This window comes from Sceloporus undulatus, chromosome 11 (assembly GCF_019175285.1).
Source record: "Sceloporus undulatus isolate JIND9_A2432 ecotype Alabama chromosome 11, SceUnd_v1.1, whole genome shotgun sequence".
Classification (NCBI taxonomy): domain Eukaryota; kingdom Metazoa; phylum Chordata; class Lepidosauria; order Squamata; family Phrynosomatidae; genus Sceloporus; species Sceloporus undulatus.
In genome coordinates this window covers 12,245,997-12,265,944 of record NC_056532.1, presented here as the reverse complement: position 1 = coordinate 12,265,944, position 19,948 = coordinate 12,245,997, and the positions used below count along the sequence as shown (strand labels likewise).

The 19,948-nt window shown below is 46.3% G+C and overlaps 1 protein-coding gene and 1 long non-coding RNA gene across 2 annotated transcripts in view; one reads left to right on the top strand and one right to left on the bottom strand.

The window, feature by feature from the left end:
* The first annotated feature begins 691 nt into the window (after positions 1 to 691).
* Positions 692 to 19,948, top strand: part of CCDC92B (coiled-coil domain containing 92B) — a 36,337-nt gene continuing 17,080 nt past the window's right edge. Inside the window, exons 1-2 of the mRNA XM_042442220.1 lie at positions 692 to 1,136; positions 13,175 to 13,328. Coding sequence (XP_042298154.1) covers positions 1,086 to 1,136; positions 13,175 to 13,328 — 205 coding nt within the window. The 5' untranslated portion in view covers positions 692 to 1,085. The remainder of the gene's footprint in view (positions 1,137 to 13,174; positions 13,329 to 19,948) is intronic.
* Positions 3,630 to 18,252, bottom strand: LOC121916778. The gene is made up of 2 exons (XR_006100918.1): positions 18,175 to 18,252; positions 3,630 to 4,089 (listed from the first exon to the last, which is right to left on the bottom strand). It is a non-coding gene; the product is annotated as an uncharacterized LOC121916778 (long non-coding RNA).

Sequence of the window (19,948 nt, the reverse complement as noted above, 5' to 3'; positions counted from 1 at the left end):
TCACTTTCTCCAGTCTCCCTCTATTACCCCTTCTTTCCCCAGTATTCCCAGTTACAGCCAGAATTGGCCCTGTTTCTCAAATCCCCCACCCCTATGCCTTCCCTCCCCAGTTGCAGTCTGCTTTCCCCAGTCTCCCTTCCAGTTGCTTTGGCCCTGGGATTTCAGGACTCTCCAACAGAGGAAGAGAAGGAGAGGAGGCCTATTCGCCATCTCTTTCTCTAGCCTCCCTCCCCTGTCCCTTATCTCCCCTGTCCTTCCCAGTTGCAGTCTGCTTTCCCCAGTTTCCTTTCCCAGTCCTTCCCAGTTGCAGTCTCCTTTGGCCCTGGGATTCCAGAGCTCTGCAGGGGAAGGGGATGGAAAGGATGAAAAGGGGGAAGAGAGCTATTTTCCATCTGTTTCTGAAGCCTTCCTACCCACCTCTTCCTCCAGATCCTTGGCCCTGGGATTTCAGAGCTCTGCAAAAGCAGGGAGGGGATCTGGAGGAAGAGTGGGGGAGGAAGGCTTGAGAAGCAGATGGAAAAGATGTTTCCATGGGCTCCATCAGCATCCTCCAAGGGCCCCCAATCCCCAATGATCCCTGGGGCGGGAGGTGATTTCATGGGCCTGATCTTGCTTTCTCCCCCTCCTTTCTCTCTCTCTCTGTCTTTCCTCCTCCCTCTTTTCTGCTGCTGTTGAGCTCACCAGTTCCGGTCACGTTATTGCTCTGTTTACGCCTTTGCGCTTCTCCTTTTTGCCTCTGGCTGCTGCTCTGCTGGAAGGTGGGATCCTGGGCTTTCTGGATGCAGAGCATCCTTGGAACCCCCAGCCATCCAGCCATCCATCTCCTGCATCCTCCTATTTGGAAGGACCACTTGGAAAGGATGGAGCCAGCATCTCCAGCATCCCTGCGCCTTTGCGCAAGGATGCTCTGAAAGAGGACCAAGAGGGAAGGATCTGGTGCAAAGGGGGCTGGGGAGGGAGGAGAAGGAGGGTCTTGCAACCCCCCCCTTTCCATCAACTCTCCGCCCCCCTGAGGCTTTGGAGGCCATGGTCCCCAAGCTGAGCATCCTTCATCCTTCATTTTCATCTTCTGCCCAGCTCCACGGATGACTCCAAGTGGTACCCATCGCCTCCTCTCGCCTCCTCTTTTGGCCCAGGTAAGGGGGAGAAGATGGGAGAGACCTGGGGGGAGGCCTTGGCAAGGCTGGGAGGGGGTGGTTCTGGCTCAGTGCAAGCCACTTGCATGTGCATTAAACTGTTCAATGCAAGCCACTGCACTTGCATGTCTCTTAATGTTATTTACACCGCTTTGATCAATGCGGAAAAGCGGTCTATAAATAAAATTTTATTATTTATTATTATTATTAATGCAAGCTCAATGCAAGCCACTTGCATCTCTTTAAACTGTTCAATGCAAGCTCTGTGCAAGCCACTTGCCTCTGCTCCATGCAAGCCACTTGCACTGGCCTTCGACTAAGCCCCCCCGTGCTGCCACACTGCAGAATAAACTCAGTTTGGTACCACTTTCACAGCCCTGGCTCCGGGATTTGGAGTTTGCCGTGGCACACATCTGAGGAAGTTGACTGAAGTCTACACAAAGTATATCGGGAGTTTATCCTTTGAATATCCTGGGTAATTACATGAAATGATTTCACACAACGTTGCACAAAACCCACCATTAAAGTGGTCACAAAGAAGCATTAACACACATCTTTTTACTTTCGGGATTTCAGGGACAATGCATTTCCATTATCACTTTATTTGTGCAATTGCGTGTGATATTCATTCGGGCAGTTACTCGCCATTTCTGCTTTGTTTGCGGGATGCTTTAAATGCACTTTCATCTCTCTTTAATGTTGAAATCAGCCCCAGTGTGATAAACCCCTAGGAAATCTCATGCTGCCAACTTCTTTCTTCCCGTGAGTCTCAAAGGTGCTACAAGATCTCTGTACGTCTCTAATTCTACAGACTAACACGGCTATATCTTTGAATTCTAGTGGTTTGAGTGTTGGACTAGGACTCTGGAGACCAGGGTTTGATTCTCAGCTCAGCAGTGAAAAGCCACTGCGTGACCTTGGGCGAGTGACACTCTCTCAGCCTCAGGGGAAGGCATGGTTTTATGTTGTTGACAAGGTCTCCCAGCACAGCCTTTTTCCTTCAGAATGACCTCTTTTGTTCGTAGAATTCAAAGATACAGCTGTGTTAGTCTGGACAGTCAGTATGAGGCAGTGTGGTCTAGTGGTCTGAGCGCCGGACTACAACTCTGGAGGCATGGGTTTGATTCCCAGTTTGGCCATGAAAGCCAGTGTGTGACCATAGGTGCAAAGGAAATCTAAGGGTAGGTTCCACTTAGGGTCACTATAGGTTGGAAATGACTTGAAGGCACACAACAACAATAGTGGCATCAGAGAAAAGACTGCCTTGCCCACTGAACTGCACTCAGCCCTGGCAGGTAAAGCAGTGTCAAAGTGCATTTCTTCTCCAGCATCCAGGCAGCCATACTCAATGCCGTTTAAGTCCTGTATTCCCATCCGAAGGGGTCCTGGGATTTGTAGTTTGCTGTAATACCAAGGACAAGACTGCCTGACATGCCAAACTGTAAATCCCAGGATTCCCCCAAACTCAGCTGTGGCAGGTAAAGTGGTGTCAAACTGCATTCATTCTCCAATGTCCATGAAGCAGCTTGTTCATTGTAGAAATAATGCCTTTTGTCTTTAAGCGCTGTTGCTCCATCCCACATGATCCTGGGATGTATAGTTTGTTGTGGCGCCAGAGTACACTGACAGAGAAGGCAGACTAGATCACCAAACTATCCATCCCAGGATTCCCTGCACTGAACCATGGCAGTTAAAGCAGTACCGAGCTGCATTCATTCTGCAGTGTAGATGCAGGCTTCACTGTAGAAATAATGCAGTTTGACAGCGCTTTAAGTGCTGTAGCTCCATCCTACGGAATCCCCGGACTTGCCGTTTTTACAGATCTTTACTTTTCTCTACCAAAGAGTATTGGTGGCTCAGCAAAGTACAAGTGCCAGGATTCTGTAGGATGGAGCCATGGTGGTTAAAGTGGGGGGTCAAACTGCATTATTTCTACAGTGCAGAGATGCACCTTGTGTCTGCAGATAAGCACTGTTCCAGAATGGCAGGGTTGGAAGGGACCTCAAAAGGTATCTGATCTAACTCTCAACTAATGCAAGCTGTTCCCCAAATGTGACCACAGATTTGCTTAAATAAAGACCTGGGCCATAGGTAGCTATGCTCAGAAACACTCCATTTGAATGCCAAGGTGAATGGGCTCTGGAGTGGAGTTTCCCAGTGAGGAAACTTACTTTTGCATATGCTCAGTGGCATCATTCCCTGATGCAAATGATCCAGCAGCCATTTAATGACTGTTCCTTTAGTGCAGTGATTCCCAAACTTTGGTCTTCCAGGTGTTTTGGATTTCAACTCCCGGAAGCCCCAACCAGCTTGACATACAGTCAGAAATTCTGGTAGCTGAAATCCAAAACATCTGGAGAACAAAGCTTTGGAAACTTTAGTGCTTGCCAGAAGTGCTGCCCTCTCCAGATGCCAAAGAAGAAAAGGATTTGCCTTCCAAATTCTTAGTGCTAGCCAGTAAAACAAAGCAGGGTGGTCCAATAACACCCCGAATCCACCAATGATACTTTTTATTGGGCCTACCAAAATGCACAGTACAGTATACACATTGCAAGCTTTCAAAGCTCTACTGGCCTCTTCATCCAGCAAGGTATTAAAAACCATACAGGAGACAAAAGATTCAAGATGTTTGTCATAGGCCTGCATTTTGCTGCTTTAGTCTCAGTTCAGATGGTGTGGAGGGGTATTTCTTGCAGGCTGGCACTTACTTCCTCCTCCTCCTTCTAGCCATGTATCTACTGGGAAATTCTCAAAGTCCGGGAAAGTTTAAATCCATTTGCAAGACAAAAAGATGCTTCCTTTGCAATCCAGTAGGTCTCCATCCTTTGTGAGACACATGGTTCCAGGGTAGGGCACCCACTTGGCACAACTCAAGGTTCCAGGTTGGATTCCTGATCTGCCCATCTTAGTGGTCAGGGCTGGAGGAAACCCTGGTTTTAAGAAGAGCTGATGTCTGGTGGAAGAGATGAGACAATCAGGGGTAAAGAAAGCAGTCTTTGGCGATGCATATTCATATATTTCAAATCCAGCCGTTCCGACTGGGGAGCTCCAACAGAATAGAATGGACTATTGCAGCCATAGACCAACACAAACCTCCAACAGGAATGTATTGGCTGAGCGGGTTCTTCTGCTTTTGTACCAGCAAATCTGGAAGGAGAATGGGGAGGAAATCTAGTTTCCTGTGTGCCCCCCAGTCAAGGTGGAAACCCCATGACATGAGGTGCCAGGGCTGGGTTTTATTTTTCTTTGTTGTCAGGGTCTCCCAGCACACACTTTTCCTTAAGCATGACCTACAGTGGGGTCCTTGTTATCCACTGGAGTTTGGTTCCCATGGATAACAACATCCGTGGATGCTCAAATCCCATTAAATACAATGGCTTAGCAAAATAGTGCCTTATATTACATGGAAAATCACAGTTTTCTATATGGAATTTATACTTCTTTAATTATTTTCATCCCATGGATGCTAGAATCCATGGATAAAAATTCCATGCATAAGAAGGGCCAACTATATTTTGTTCATAGAGTTCAAAGACATAGCTGTGTTAGTCTGGAAAATCAGTATGCACCAGTGTGGCATAATGGTTTGAGCACTGGAGTGCCACTCTAGAGACCAGGGTTCGATTCCTGGCTCAGCCATGAAACCCACTAGGTGACCTTGGCCAAGACACACTCTCTCGGCCTCAGCAGAAGACAATGGCAAACCTCCGCTGAAGAAATCTTGTCAAGAAAACCCTTTGATAGGTGCACCTTAGAGTCACCATACGCTGGAAACGACTTGAAGGCACACATCACACAAAGGGTTCTACCAGAACCCTTTGTGTGTTGTGTGCCTTCAAGTCATTTCCAACATATGGTGACTCTAAGGTGCATTGGCCCTCCAAACTTTGGTCCTCCAGTATGTAGAGAGATCTTGTAGCACCTTTGAGACTAACTAAAAGAAAGAAATTGGCAGCATGAGCTTTCCTAGACTTCAGTCTACTTTCTCAGACGTCAAATCCCAGAGCCCCTGGCTAGCTTAGCCAACAGTAAGGAATTCTGGGAGCTAAAGTCCAAAACACCTGGAAGACCAAAATTTGGGAAACACTGTTGTAGTGCCTTTGCTACTCACTGAAAGAAAGAAGCTGGGAGCATGAGCTTTCAGAGTCTAGACTAGAATCTACTTCATCAGATGCAGAAAGCTCATACTCCTAGTCTCTTTCTATCAGTTAGTCTCAAAGATGCTGCAAGATCCCTTTGCATACTGTTTTGTTCATGGAAGTGGCCATTCTGCACCTGCACAGGACCTCCTAATACACTCCACTTTCACTTTTGTTGGGGGTGCTGATGTGGTTGCGGTGGCACAGAATTGTGTAGTTGAGGGAGAAGGCTCTGGTCCAATCTCTTAAACGTCTGCTGCCAGATTCCAGTGGCAGACAACGCCCACAAAGCTCTCCATCCAAACCTTGATTTTTTCCCCATCAAGAAAATGGTGCTTCTCTTATGCCATGGATGAAAGCTGCATTGCCCAAGCACTGGGAACATTACCTCTGGAGCTGCACTTTCCCATTTCCGATCAAGTCAACTCATTGGTGCACGTTAGACCAATAGCCGACACTGGCAGCTAAATCTGCCTTGGCAACCCTCCGGTTCGGAAAGCTGAAGGTCTTGAGCTGCCAGAGATCCCAACTGCAAACCTTGTCCTTCCCTGATGCAGTTTATTTATTATTTATTGAAAACATATTCCGAGCGCCAAATGCAATGGCAATATGGAACCTGTTTAGGGAACAAGGTGGAAGGATGGCATGCAGCGCAGACCAAGCAGACAATGCCGCAAAACAATACAGTCGGCCCTCTCTTTACGCAGGGGATCCGTTCCGGACCCCTCTGCGTAAGGCAAATTCCACCTATGCTCAAGCCCCATTGGAAACAATGGGGTTCGTGCACGGTGGCGTGGCAGAGCGCGGGCGCCACGGGCATGTGCGCCCATTCAATTGAATGGGATGCGCCGCCCCGCACGCTCCCCGTGGCTTGAGCACATAAGCTCAAGTTTGCTGTATATATTGGCCTTATAGTGATCCCTTTATTAGGCCACAAAACACATTGTGCTTTGAAGGTCACAGGGTTCTTCACCAGGCAAAAATGTTACAATAGCACAGAGTGGGATGGAAGTGGCTTTGTTGGAGTCACCGCATCTACGTTTTTGCTTTCTGGTATTATATAAGAAGTTTGTGCAGAATAAATAGATGCCCCACATGCACACACACACACATCCCTAAGGCTGGGAACAAAGGCAGCAAAACAGAAGTAATTTGGTTTGTCTTCCAATTTGAAGTTACAAAGCACAGCAATACCCCAAGTGCACTGGGAGATGGACTGGCCTTTTATCTACATTCCATCTGGAAGGAAAAATGCAGATGCTGCGACTCCAACCGTGCCATTTTGACTTCCCTTGCATGCTATTCTTTGCCTGATAAAGAAGCTTGTGTAGCTTGAAAGCTGGCATGATGTATTTTGCACTGTCCAGGTGGCCTAATAAAGGCCACCGTCCGATGGATTTCAGAGCTTGTTGTATAGCCGAGATGGTTATTGGCTTTGCATATGGGTTGACGTACCATTCAGCAATTGATTCAGTGGGTTTAACTCTTTTTGAAACTACCAATAGGTTTCTGGCCAGTAAAAAAGTGAGTTGGAAAATTGTGGTCCTCCAGATGGTTGAGGTCAGTGGAACCAATGGTGATGAATGATTTCAGATAGGAGCCTCTGGAAAGTCTACCAAAATTTCCCATCAGAAGTAGTTAACTTTTTCCATTACTTTCTGCAGAAACGAGGCTTGATCCAGATCAAACCCAGGCAGGGCCGGCTCTAGATATTTGGCCACCCTAGGAGAGAAATATTTTGGTCCCCCCCCCCCCCCGGCGCCCCTCAAAATGTAAGAAAAATGTAGGACAGGATGTACGACAAAATATAGAACAAATTGTAGGATGTTCAAAAATGGAGAACACAACCAACTAAAAGCCAAAAACAGTAATAAAAAACAATATAAATTCATGTTTCCAGTCATGCTGAAAATGGAGAACATTTTGACATTCTTCCTGGATAGGAGGTTGGGATATAGCTTTGTGTGTTTGGACTACGAGGAACCTCCTGAGAGTAAGGCTGTTTGACAGTGGAACACACTCCTTCCTCAGAGATTGTGGTGGGAGTCTCCTGCTTTGGAGGCTGTCTTTAAGCAGAGGCTGGATGGCCATCTGTCAAACTGGGGCTGTGTTGATGGAGAGTTCCTGCATTGCAGAAGAAGGGGATGGACTGGATCTGGGCCCTTGCAGTCTCTTGCAACTCTAGGATTCTATGACTCTGGAGACCAGCATTGATGAAAATCTGATTCTCTCCAACAGAGAATGCTAAATATCTTACACGGGGCACGTGTTGATGATGGCTCATGAGCCATGTCCAAATGGTGCGGCACACAAGGGATGTCACACGCCTTGTCACAGGTCTCAGCCTTAAGGGAAGGTGAAGACAAATCCCTCTGGACAAATCTTCCAAGAGAACCATTGGGCAAGTCCACACTCTCTCAGCCTCAGAGGATGGCAAAGTCAACCCTCTCTGAACAAACCTCCCAAGAAACCTCTTGAAGGCACACACTTGCACACACCCAAGTCACCAAGGCAGGCTCTCTGAATAAACCAAGAAAGCCCACTAGGCAAGGAAGTCACACACTCTCGCCTCATGGAAAGGCTGGCTAAGCCACACTCTCTGAACAAACCAGGAGTTTTGAAATTCCACATGGACAGAAATGTAGGACGTGCCCTGGATAAAGGAGGATGTCTGGTCACCCTGGTAAAATGGAGGACGTTTGGGACATTGCTCCTGGACAGGGCTGAAATGTAGGCTGTGTCCTGAATAAAGGAGAACGTGGTGTCATCTACCAAAAATGGAAGACATTTTGACATTCCTCGTGGCCAGAAGGTTGAAACATAGGACACATCCTAGAAAAGGAGGACATCTGCTCATCTTACAAAAAATAGAGGACGTTTTGAAATTCCTTCTGGGCAGAAGTCTGAAATATAGGATGTGTCCTATAAAAGTAGGCCAGAAAAGAGTTAAGCCTTGAGCTCTGGGCCCCACAACGTACTCTAACTTCCAGGATTCCATAGCCTTGAGCCAGAAAAGAGCCAAGCCTGGATATCTGGACCCCAGAACATACTCCAACTCCCAGAATTCTATAGCCTTGAGCCAGAAAAGAGCTAAGCCTTGATATCTGGACCCTAGAACATACTCCAACTCCCAGAATTCCATAGCCTTGAGCCAGAAAAGAACAAGCCTTGATATCTGGACCCCAGAACATACTCCAACTCCCAGAATTCCATAGCCATGATCCAGAAAAGAGTTAAAGGGCTGCCAAACCTGGTTATTCTTCAGCGTGGATGCAGCGTGATGCAGCCTCTCCTCCCTCCCTCCCTCTCCTCCAGGGCTTTTTGGCTCCTCCCCCTCAGGCCCCACAAAAAGTTTAGGGGCAGCACTTGCGCTCCTCCTGGCTTTGCCAGTGCCGGGAGGAGAGTAAAGGGCACTTGTGGAGCGCACGCGCGCATGCACGCATACAGCCCCAAACAAACGTCAGGGCGCCACTTGCGCTCCTCCTGAAGCCTAGAGGAGCGCAAGTGGCGCCCCTGGCACGTTTGGGGCTGCATGTGTGTGTGCGCGCGCTCCAACAAGCGCCCTTTACTCCCTGGTGGTGCAACGACCAGCAAAGCCAGGAGGAGCTCTTTCAGCACCCTGGGGCTGGGGATGTGCGCGCGCATGTGTGCACGCACATGCACACGCTCTAAGAGGGGCGCAAATGCTGCCCTTGATATTTTTGCGCCCCAGGCGACTGCCTATGTCACCTAATGCTAGAGCCGGCCCTGAACCCAGGCTTAACTAGTATCTTAATCTATGCTTGACACATACCCCTCTTTTGATTAAACTTTTTCAACTGACTCACTTTGAAAGTTAGTTAGAATCACAGAGTTGGAAAAGACCATTAGGGCCATCCAGTCCAACTAGGGTTGCACCTGGGGGCGGGACTTTCCCAGTTGTGGGCTGGGCCACACAGTCCCGCCCCAGTTTGGCCCCACCCCCAGGACTCCCCCCCTCCCAGCAAGGCCCTGGAGGCAGCTCCACCCCTCCCTCCATGGCTGTGTGCCACCCCCTTGCCTCCCTGCCTGGCTTAGCCTAGAGAGCAGGGCTTCAAAAATCTGCCACTCAGAGCTATTGCCAGCCCACTTGGTATTATGTCTTGCAAAAGGCCTACTTTCCAGGTTACAGTGAGCAAAGAAAAAAAGACCATCAATGTTCCTGTTTCCCTGGGAGTCTAAATGCCTCATCTTTTAAATGTTACCACTCAGTATGTTTTGTAATTCTTTATCACAGATCGTTTTTGAGGCCCTAAACACCTTTACTTGTAATATGCAAATTCTCCCAAAGCTGACCAAGGGGAAAGAAGCAATCAGCCCCTCCTCCACTTGGGTTGGTTTTCAGTGGCTTGGAAGGAAGAGATTTGCCTTGCTTGTAAATAGGAAGGGCTTTAGGGTAGCAAAAGGCTGCAGAAATAGTTTGACCCCCCCCTTAAACATCTATGTCTCAGTGCTATGGGATTCTGGGAATTGTAGTTTCTTGTGGCACCAGAGCTCTCTTGACAAAAGGAGGATGAATGGTCCACAGAGCTACAGTTCCCAGGATTCCATAGCCTGAGGAGAGGAGAAGGAGGAGGAGGAAGGGTGCCTTGAAGGGCAGAATTGGGGCAGAGGAGGAGGAGGAGGAGGAGTTGGAGGAGCTGAGTCAGTGGCCATTATGTCTGCCTTGTTTTTTGGGGTTTTTAAATTATTTTTAAAAATAAAAATAACTTACTTTATTTTATTTTATTAATTTTTATTATTGCTTTTTATTTTTTATTTTTTTATTTTTATTATTGCTTGGTTTTTTATTTTATTTTATTAATTTATTATTGCTTGTTTTTATTTTATAATTTTATTATTGCTTGTTTTTTTTTTATTTCATTAATTTTTATTTGTTGCTTGTTTTTATTTTAACATTAATTTTTATTATTAAATATATACACCCCTGCCTTGTTTTTTATTATTTTTTATTATTAACTTATAGCAAGTGCATTTTCTGTGTATTTATGTGATTTGAATGCTAACCAGTCTGCCTTTCTTGGCCAATTATAGTGGGTGATAGATGCGTGATGGTGGTTGGTGATATTGCTATCAAGCCTTGAGGCACAGCCATGTAACTTGCTGTGATTTTTACAAACTCATGCGCAGTAAAGAAAAACCACAGTCCCTTGCCCCAGTACACACTTCTGAGAGACAGTTGAACCCGAGGGCAAGTCCATTTCTGCCATCTGTCTAGGAATAATGCCAAAATGTCCTCCATTTTGATCATGCCTAAAAAACATGCATTTATAAAGATTTTTCACACAACTCCATTTTTTTTTTGCATGTCATCCATTTTTTAACCCAAATGTGTCCTACATTTGAAAATGTTGCCCTACATTTGTCCTACTTTGTCCCGGTTTGGAGGTCCTGACTTATGGCAACCCTAAGTCCAACCCCATTCTGCCCATGCAGGACCTCACAACCAAAGCACTCCCAACAGATGGACATCCAGCCTCTCCTTAAAAACCTCCAAAGAAAGACAGTACAAGGCAGTGTATTCTGTTGAACTGCTCTTACCACTAGGAACTTCTTCCTAATGTTGTGGAGGGATCTTTTTTCCCATAGCTTGAATCCATTGTTCCATGTCCAAGTCACTGGAGCAGCAGAAAGCAAGCTTGCTCCATCCACAATATGACATCCCTTCAGATATTTAAGCATGGCTATCATGTCACCCCTTAACCTTCTCTTCCCCAGGCTTAACATACCCAGCTCCTTAAGTCGCTCCTCCTTAGGGCTTTATGGTTTACAGATCCTTTATCACTTTGGTTGCCCTCCTCTGGACAAGCTCCAGCTTCTCAGCATCCTTTTTGAATTGTGGTGCCCAGAACAGTATTCCAGGTGAGGTCTGGCCAAAGCAGAATAGAGTGCCACTGTTACACTTCCCTCGATCTAAACACTATACCCCTATTGATGAAACCTAGGATCATATTGGTCTTTTTAGCTGCTGCATCACACTGTTCACACAGCAGTTAAAAATGCTTTCTGTATACTGCCCCGAATTCTAATTTTCCTTGGGAAGGTTTGCATGGCATCACCATTGTTTTTAGCCAAGTACCCAGAAAGTTTGTTTAATATGAGATTTTGATCTGAGTGCTATGCTTACTTATGGTCATTCTTGCATATTGGAAAGTATTTTATGTGTACTGCTGAGTGCTAGTGCCACACAAAACTACAAATCCCATGGTTCTGTAGGGTGGAGCCAGGGCAGTAAAAGTGGTGTCAAACTGCATTGTTGCTAGAGTGTAGATACACCCAGAGCTAGGATGGATCTTGGAGGCCATGTACTCTGACCCAGTCACCAATGAATGGCCCTCAATGCAAGATGTTGTCTTGTTATCCTTGACATTTTTACCATTGAGACTCTGCTTAAATGCTTCCTATGCAGAAGTGCCCACAACCAGGACATGATTTATGCAGGGATTTGGATACTGTGCACCTGCCATTCATAACCAACCCCATTACCTACCTTAGATAGCAGCGCATGGCTACTACTGGCCCATGGCACTAGGTTTCCGAGGGTCAAACCCAGCCATGGAATTGAACAGAGTCCTGCATGCTCAAACTCATCGTGACTTTATTTTAGTTGTGACATGTCTCGGTGGCACACTTAATGTCATTAAGATGGTGGTGCCATCACATGGAATCATGCAGCCTGGAGCTCTGCTCTCCTCTGCTGCCACTGTGCGCATAACAAGGTCAGCCTCCACAGTGGTCACCCAAAACCTGGAAGCAGGCCTGCATGAAATCAATAAATCACTATTGATGAAAACCTGAGCGGACATTTGCATTTTCTGCTTGCTGATTCAATTACCTTGGAACAGATGATCATTTTTTCCTCCCTCCACAATTTGATCTCATGTAGCCAGAATGATGTAGTGGTCTGAGTGTTGGGATACTGGAAGACCCGGGTTCAAATCCCCACTCAGCCATGGAAACCCACACTGGGTGAATTTGGGTAGGTCGCACTCGCTCAGCCTCAGAGGATGGCAATGGCAAACCCCCTCTGAAGAAACCTGCCAAGAAAACCCTATGATAAATTCCTTAGGGTCTTAATAAGTTGGAAACAACCTGAAGATACACAACAACAACGAACAACTTTATAGAATGTTCAACTTACACACACAAGCATCAGATCCTATCTGATCTTGGAAGCTAAGCAGGGTCAGCTCTGGTTAGTACTTGGATGGGACATTGCAAATGACTACCCAATGCTGTAGGTTGTATTTCAGAAGAAGGAACTAACAAAACTACCTCTGGTTTTTCCTTGCCTTTGAAAACCCTATGAAATTCATGGGGTCACCATAAGTCAACAGGCAGCTTGAAGCACACACACATTGTGTGTTTGTAAATCCCACTGAGTTTGGTGGGCTTTGTGTGTATATGTTCACTTGTGGATTTATGACAACCCCCATGAATTTCATAAGGTTTTCTTAGGCAAGAAATACAGGTGGTTTGCCTTGTCTTCCCCTGAAATACACTCGTCCCTACACATTTGCAGCTTTGTCTGCAGATTTGATTATTCACGGATTTTAGTAATATGTTCTCTCTAGGTCCTCCAGTGCACCTCTATGATCAACTTTAACCAAAAGTCACCCTAAAGGAGCTAGAGATTCCTAGAGAGAACACTCTGCTAGGCATTATTTGTCGCTCCTCCAATTCAGTTCTATGGTCAGTGTCTGGCAGATGTTGACCACAGAGTTGCACTGGAGGACCTAGAGATTCCTAGCTCAAGAATTTGGGGCCCCAATCTCCTAGAAAAGGACAGGGATGGAAAGAAATAGCAGCAATCGCATGAATTTCCCCCAGCAGTGCGACTCCAGTATAAGCGGCTCATAAACAGTCTTCTGTTCCCTCTAGGCTCAGACTGTTAACTGCGTTGCAATGGAGACTCTATCCCTGGAGCACCAAATCCAAAGTGTCCAGAGGCACATCGCCTTCCTCAAGAAGGAGCAGATGGAACTCCTTCATGATTTGCACCTGGAGATCCTTCGCTTACAGAAGCACTGCACAGGTGAGTCCCATTGCGTCCAGGGCTGATTATGCTGCCGCCGTGTATTTTATTTTCTCAAGGCAGCATATGTGGTTCCCTGTTATCTTCACAAGGGTTGCATCCACACTGCACAAACACCCCATATTGACACCGCTTTAACTGCCATGACTCAATGCTATGGGATTTGTGGCTCTGTGAAACATTTAGCTTTCCCTTTCAGAGAGCTGTGGTGCCACAACAAACGACCATTCCCCAAACTCCATAGATTGAGCCATGGCAGTTCAAGGAGTGTCACCTAAATATCCTAAGGGCACCTGATCTTGGAAGCTAAGCAAGCTCATCCCTGTTAAGTACTTGGATGGAGACCATCAATGAATCCCAGGTACTGTAGCCTACATTTCAGAGGAAGGGACTGGCAAAGCCACCTCTAAGGATTTCTTGCCTAAGAAAACCCTGTGGGAAATTCACAAGGTTGTCATAAGTCAACAGGCGGCTTGAAGGCACATACACACAACATTTCCACAGTGTTGATGCAGCAAAGGATAGGTAGATAAAGCTAAGAGCAGTTGACTAACCCAATCTGACAAAAATGGACTAACTCAGTGGACTTGAGCTTTGATCACCAAAGCCCTGGTCCATCACTTTACCACAACTCAGCAATCATAGAATCCTAGAGTTGGAAGAGACCACAAGGGCCAAGCAGTCCAACCCCATTCTGCCATGCAGGAACTCACAATCAAAGCATTCCTGATAGATGGCCATCCAGCCTCTTTTTAAAGACCTCTAAGGAAGGAGACTCCACCAAAATCTCCAAGGGACGAGTGTGTTCCAGTCGAATAGCCCTTACTGTCAGGAAGTTCCTCCTAATGTTGAGGTGGAATCTCTTTTCCTGGAGCTTGCATCTGTTCTTCTGGGTCCTGTTCCCTGGAGCAGCAGAAAACAAGCTTGCTCCTTCCTCAATAGAACAACCCTTCAAGTATTTAAACAGGGCTATCATATCACCTCTTGACCTTCTCTTCTCCAGGCTAAACATCCCCAGCTCCCTAAGTCATTCCTCATAGGGCATGGTTTCCAGACCCTTCCCCATTTTAGTCGCCCTCCTTTGGAGATGCTGCAGTTTCTCAATGTTCTTTTTGAATTGTGGTGCCCAGAACCGGACACAGTATTCCAGGTGAGGCCTGACCAAACCAGAATACAGTGGCACTATTACTTCCCTTGATCTAGACACTATACTTTTGTTGATGAAGCCTAAAATTGCATTGGCCTTGTTAGCTGCCGCATCGCACTGTTGACTCATGTTCAACTGGTGGTCTACTTGGACTCCCAGATCCCTTTCACACGTACTTTCATTCATCCAGGTGTCCCCCATCCTATATCTGTGCATTTCATCCCCCCCCCCAGTGCAGTACCTTACATTTCTCCCTGTTGAAGATCATGATGCACAGTGATTTTGTATATGAGGAAATGGAAGCATCTTTAATGGCCCGTTCGCCATTATGTGAGATGGGAAGATCTTTCTGCAGAAATTGCTGCTCTTGTGTACTTTTTCTACCGGTGCACTCTCCTTTATCTGCATCTAGTACCCTGTAAGTGATATGGATTGAAGATCCTGCATCCCTATCCATCATTGCCCATGGACAGTGATGGTGGGGAATGTCACCCCAAGGAAGACAACCATGGACTGTTGACATATAGGCCTTCTCTAGGAAGTCTTTGAAGCCTGTTAACTAGAACATGTTTCCTGGGAGTTTTCCTAGGTGCTGATGGTAGACACTGCAGACAATACTGCATTCCTCATCGAGGCGTTTTTGTTGCTCCCATAGGAACTCAACTTGCCTGCTAACTGGAACCTGCTTTCATCAGGCCTCTCCTGGGTCCTGATGTTCTGGAAGGCAAGTAAGATAGGTCTCTGGAGGACTTAGGAGAGCTTCTAGCGGTCAATATTGCCTAGCAGTTCAGGCCCTAGGAGTCACATGCTGCCTGAACATTTTATCCTCTGTCTAGACCTTTTGCTTTCCTGTTTACACTTTTAGCAGGAGGTGAAAGAAATTTGGGGTGATCAAAGGAAAGAAAACGGCTATCAAGGAAAGCAGTCTCCTATGCTGCTCATAGTCACAGAGCTTTGTTAGAGATTCCTAGAGAAAACACTTCTCAAGGCATTTGTAGGTCTTCCAGTGTGATTCTATGGTCAAATTCCCAAAGATGTTGACGATAGAGTTATGCCAGAGCGAATGGAAAGTGGATTAAAAAATGACACCTTTTTACTTTGGGGAACTTCCTGAAAGTAAAAGGGTGTTATTGTTTCCCCCCCACTATCTGTTTGCTTTACTGTATTTCTGTTTGGGAGAAATGTGTCTGAAAATCATCTTGCATTTGTGGGATTCTAAAATCCTATTTTTGAGCGGGATTCATCTAGTGTGATAAGGCTCCTAGAGAGGTATTCTCTCAGGTTGGAAAACCTAGTGGTTTCTGATTTGCAATTTATCCACTTTCATAGGAGTCCTGACCCCAGCGAATGTGGAAGGCCCACTGTACCCATCCTTATCCATCTTCTCTCCTCCTACCCTAGTTCCATCTAAACCCATTAGAATGACTCCCCGATTCAAAACCATCCTTCAAAAAGTGGGGGGTTGCTCTATTTCCCCCTTTATTCAAGCAGTTCTGCCCACCTGCAGTTTCTTTTTATGGAACAGCCAAATTAAGCATTTGGTTTCTCAGTGACACAGTCATGCTGACAAAGTAGGCTTTTGCTGATGAAGTACCAGGAGAAAGAAATGAAATCTCCTTTGTGCATTGCTTTCTGCTCCCGATATAGAAGCACATTGGGATTTTAGTGAAACCTTAAAGCAACAAGTGTCTCATCTTCACTACTTTTGAGACCAGAAATGGACTTCTGGATGCAGTGGTTAAATGCCAATACTGCAGCTACGGTGTTGTGAGTTCGATCCCAGGGCTCCAAAGTTGACTTGGCCTTCCATTCTTTTGTAGGTTGCTAAAAGAAGTGCCCAGTTTGTTGGGGGCAGTTGGTTTACAGATTATAAACCACTCAGAGATGTAAATGGTATTGCTTTTGGGTGCTAAATTTTGTTTTTATCTTCTGGCCTTTCTGGCTGGCTGTGAACACCTGCCCCAAGTGTCAGAGGGGCAGAAACATGGCTCCTGGGTCTGCCTTAGCTGCTGATGTTTCAGTCAAGAAGAGTGAAGCAAGTCTTCTCCTGTTGCTGAAAAGACCACAAAGAGGGAATTCTTCAAGTGTCCGCAGACATGGTGCCACCACTGGAAAGGCCCTCGCTGTCCTCCTCACCTCCTTAGGTTAAGACAGTGCTTCCCAAACTCTAGACCTCCAAGTGTTTAGGACTTCAGCTTCCAGAATCCAATATTACTGGCCACAATGATAGAGGCTTCTAGGGGATTTAGTCCAAAACACCTGGAAGGCCACGGGTTCCGAATCACTGGGTTACGACATGTGGATGAACACCTTAGTTGATCTTGCAGTCCAGCTTTGGTGAATATGGGAGGAAACCTCGAGTTCATCATCCTAGCTGTAGAATAACTTCAGCTAGCATGTATGGTTCCAGGGAGAGCTTATGTGTGTTTATGTTGCATGTTTATATGAAGTAGTATCTCATTTGGGAAGAAAGAGACCAATGGTGATGGCGGGCACTTCTTTTTTATTGCAACGCCACTAAGGAGAATTGCAAGTCCCTGTTTTTTCAAGGTGCCATCTTGGACTGGTAGCATTGTAAAAGGAGGTTGAGAGAAAGAGGAAGAGTGTGCAGGACAGTGGCTAAGTTCCAGGGGGAGCTTATGTGTGTTTATGTTGCATGTTATATGATCTGCTGAACATTATTGAGGTTCCTCCCTGGTTACAAGAGGGAGGCCTGGCCCTTCACTTCAGCATCATCCCAGTATCTTCTAGTTGTAGGGTTTACAGGAAGAGAGATACTCTTAGCAATATTAGAATGAGGCATTTATTGGAATTAATCTGATATGCATGTGAGGATTTGGTTCAGTTCCCATTAATACATTTTTTCAAACTGCATAAATGTACCCAAAAGAATTGCTTGCTGCCTATTCCCATCAGTTCCACCCCATTCCTTCTGTAATCCATGGAAGGTAAAAATTGCCATCTTGCAACATATGCTGGCTGTAACCGTACAGTGAAACAGATATTTCTCAAAGGATCACAAGGCTGTTTCGTAGAATTCGAAGACCTGGCCATGTTAGTCTGGGAAATCAGTACCCAAAGGGATCTTGTAGCACCTTTGAGAATAACTGATAGAGAGATGTTGGTAGCATGGGTTTTTGTAGACTTCAGTCTACTTCCTCTAATGCACCTTTTAGAGAGATTCAGCTTGGAGAATCCAAAGACAGACCTAAAGAAGTCATTAGTGTGAGAGACACATTCATTTGTAAAAAGATACTTTCCCCCAATTCTGGAGGGTTAAAATACCACTCATAAAGCTTACTCACTGGCTATAGCTTGGGGTTAGGCTTGCCTAGGGTTGCCATAAGTGAGGACCTCCAAACCGGGACAAATGTAGGACAACATTTTCAAATGTAGGGCACATTTTTTTTAAATGGAGAACACGCGGAAAGTTTGATGCTTGTTTTAAAAAAAATGTTAATATAAATGCATGTTTCTTAGGCATGATCAAAATGGAGGACATTTTGGCATTATTCCTAGACAGACAAACTTATATATTAATAATAAAATTAACCAAAAATAAAATAAAAAACAAGGGAAACACATATATTATTAATAATAAAATTAACTAAAAATAAAATAAAAATAAATACAATGAAACCAGACTGACTCTTTTACACAACCCTGCCCTGAAAAAAGAAATAAATAAAGAAGGCTGACCGGAAATGGCCACTCTCCTCGTCCTGCTTTTCGTCTCAGTGATTCCCAAACTTGGGCTCTCCAGGTGTTTTAGACTACCAGTTGGCTAAAATGGCTGAGGCTTCTGGGAGTTGAAGTCCTAAAAACATAAATAAGTAGAGTTTGGGAAGCACTCTCTTGCTGCTTGGAGCCATATGGGGCCAGGAAAGAGCCCTTTCCCCTCGCCCAGAGTCCTCCTCCACTCCACCTCCTCCTCCAAGGCTCTGCCTTCTTAAGGGGACAAGCTCCCTTTTTTGGTCAGTGCGCGATGCATGGAAAGAAGCGCACGGAGGAGGAGGAGGAGGAGGAGGAGGGTAGCCGGCCGGCTGCGTGAGCAGCCGCAGCCATGGAAAGGGAGCGGGCGGAGGAGGCGGCGAAGGAGGAGGAGGTAGAGGCGAGTGGTCGGCTGCTTCTGCTGCTGCGGCTGCTTCTCGCTGCCCACCTCTGTCCGCTGCCTCAGTCCCTCAGCGGCCCACGTGGCCAGCCTGCAGCATAGGACGAGCTCCAGCCTCCAATAGAGCCCTGTGGCAGCCAGAGGGGCCACATCAACAGCCGCATTGGGTGGTGGCTGGCGGAAGAGGCCGCTGACACAACAAAAAAAGCCACGGAAGAGGCAAGTAAGAGCGGCGGCGCTCAACCCGGGGGGGGCCATCCCGGGAGAGAGGCAAAACCGGACCGTGACTGTGCGCTGGTCCAAAATGAGAAAGTCACGCCTCCCACCAGGGCGGACTTTCCCGGTTTGGGGCGTGTCCGCATGGTCCCGCCCTGGTTTGCCCCCTCGGGATTCCCCCCCCCCGTGAGGCCTGGAGGTGGCTCTGCAATCGCCTGAGTGGAGGAGGAAGAGGAGGGCCTCCCTGTGTGGCGTAGCCTAGAAGCAGGTCTTCAGGACATCTGCAACTCAGAGCTTTTGCCACCCACGTTGGTATATATGCCCTGCAAGAGGCATATTATTTCCAGGTTACAGTGAGCAAAGAAAAAAAGGCCATCAATCGTTCATGTTTCACTGGGAGTCTCAATGCTCATCTTTTAAATGTAAACGCTGTCGGTATTATTTTGTAATTCTTGTCACAGGTCTTTTTGAGGCCCTAAACACCTTTACTTGTAATATGCAAATTTCTCCCAAAGCTGACCAATGGGAAAGAAGCAATCACCCTCCTCCACTTGGGTTGGTTTTCAGTGGCTTGGAAGAAGAGATTTGCCTGCTTGTAAATAGGAAGGGCTTTAGGGTAGCAAAAGGCTGCAGAAATAGTTGACCCCCCCCCTTAAACATCTATGTCTCAGTGCTATGGATTCTGGATTGTAGTTTCTTGTGGCACCAGAGCTCTCTTGACAAAAGGAGGATGAATGGTCCACAGACTACAGTCCCAGGATTTCATAGCCTTGAGGAGGAGAAGGAGGTGGTGAGTGGCCAGAGGCCTCAAGTTTTTTTAAATTTATTTTGCATACTTTTAATGTAACAAGTCTCCCTTGTTTTGACTGATAGTGTGGTGATGGTGATGATGATGAGTGAGCTTGAGAGGCAGGCAACTACTGTTTCAGAAGCTGAGAAAGTGTCACCTTCCAAAGTGTGTTTGTGTGCTTTTAATGCTAACAAGTCTCCCTTGCTTTGACAGTGTATTGTGGTGGTGTATGATGATGATATGAGCGCTTGAGAGGCATGATCGCACTGTTTCAGAAGCTGAGAGAGTGTCACCTTCTAAAGTGCTTTTTCTGTGTGTTGTTGGTTCTTTAATGGTGATATTGATACAGAAAGCCT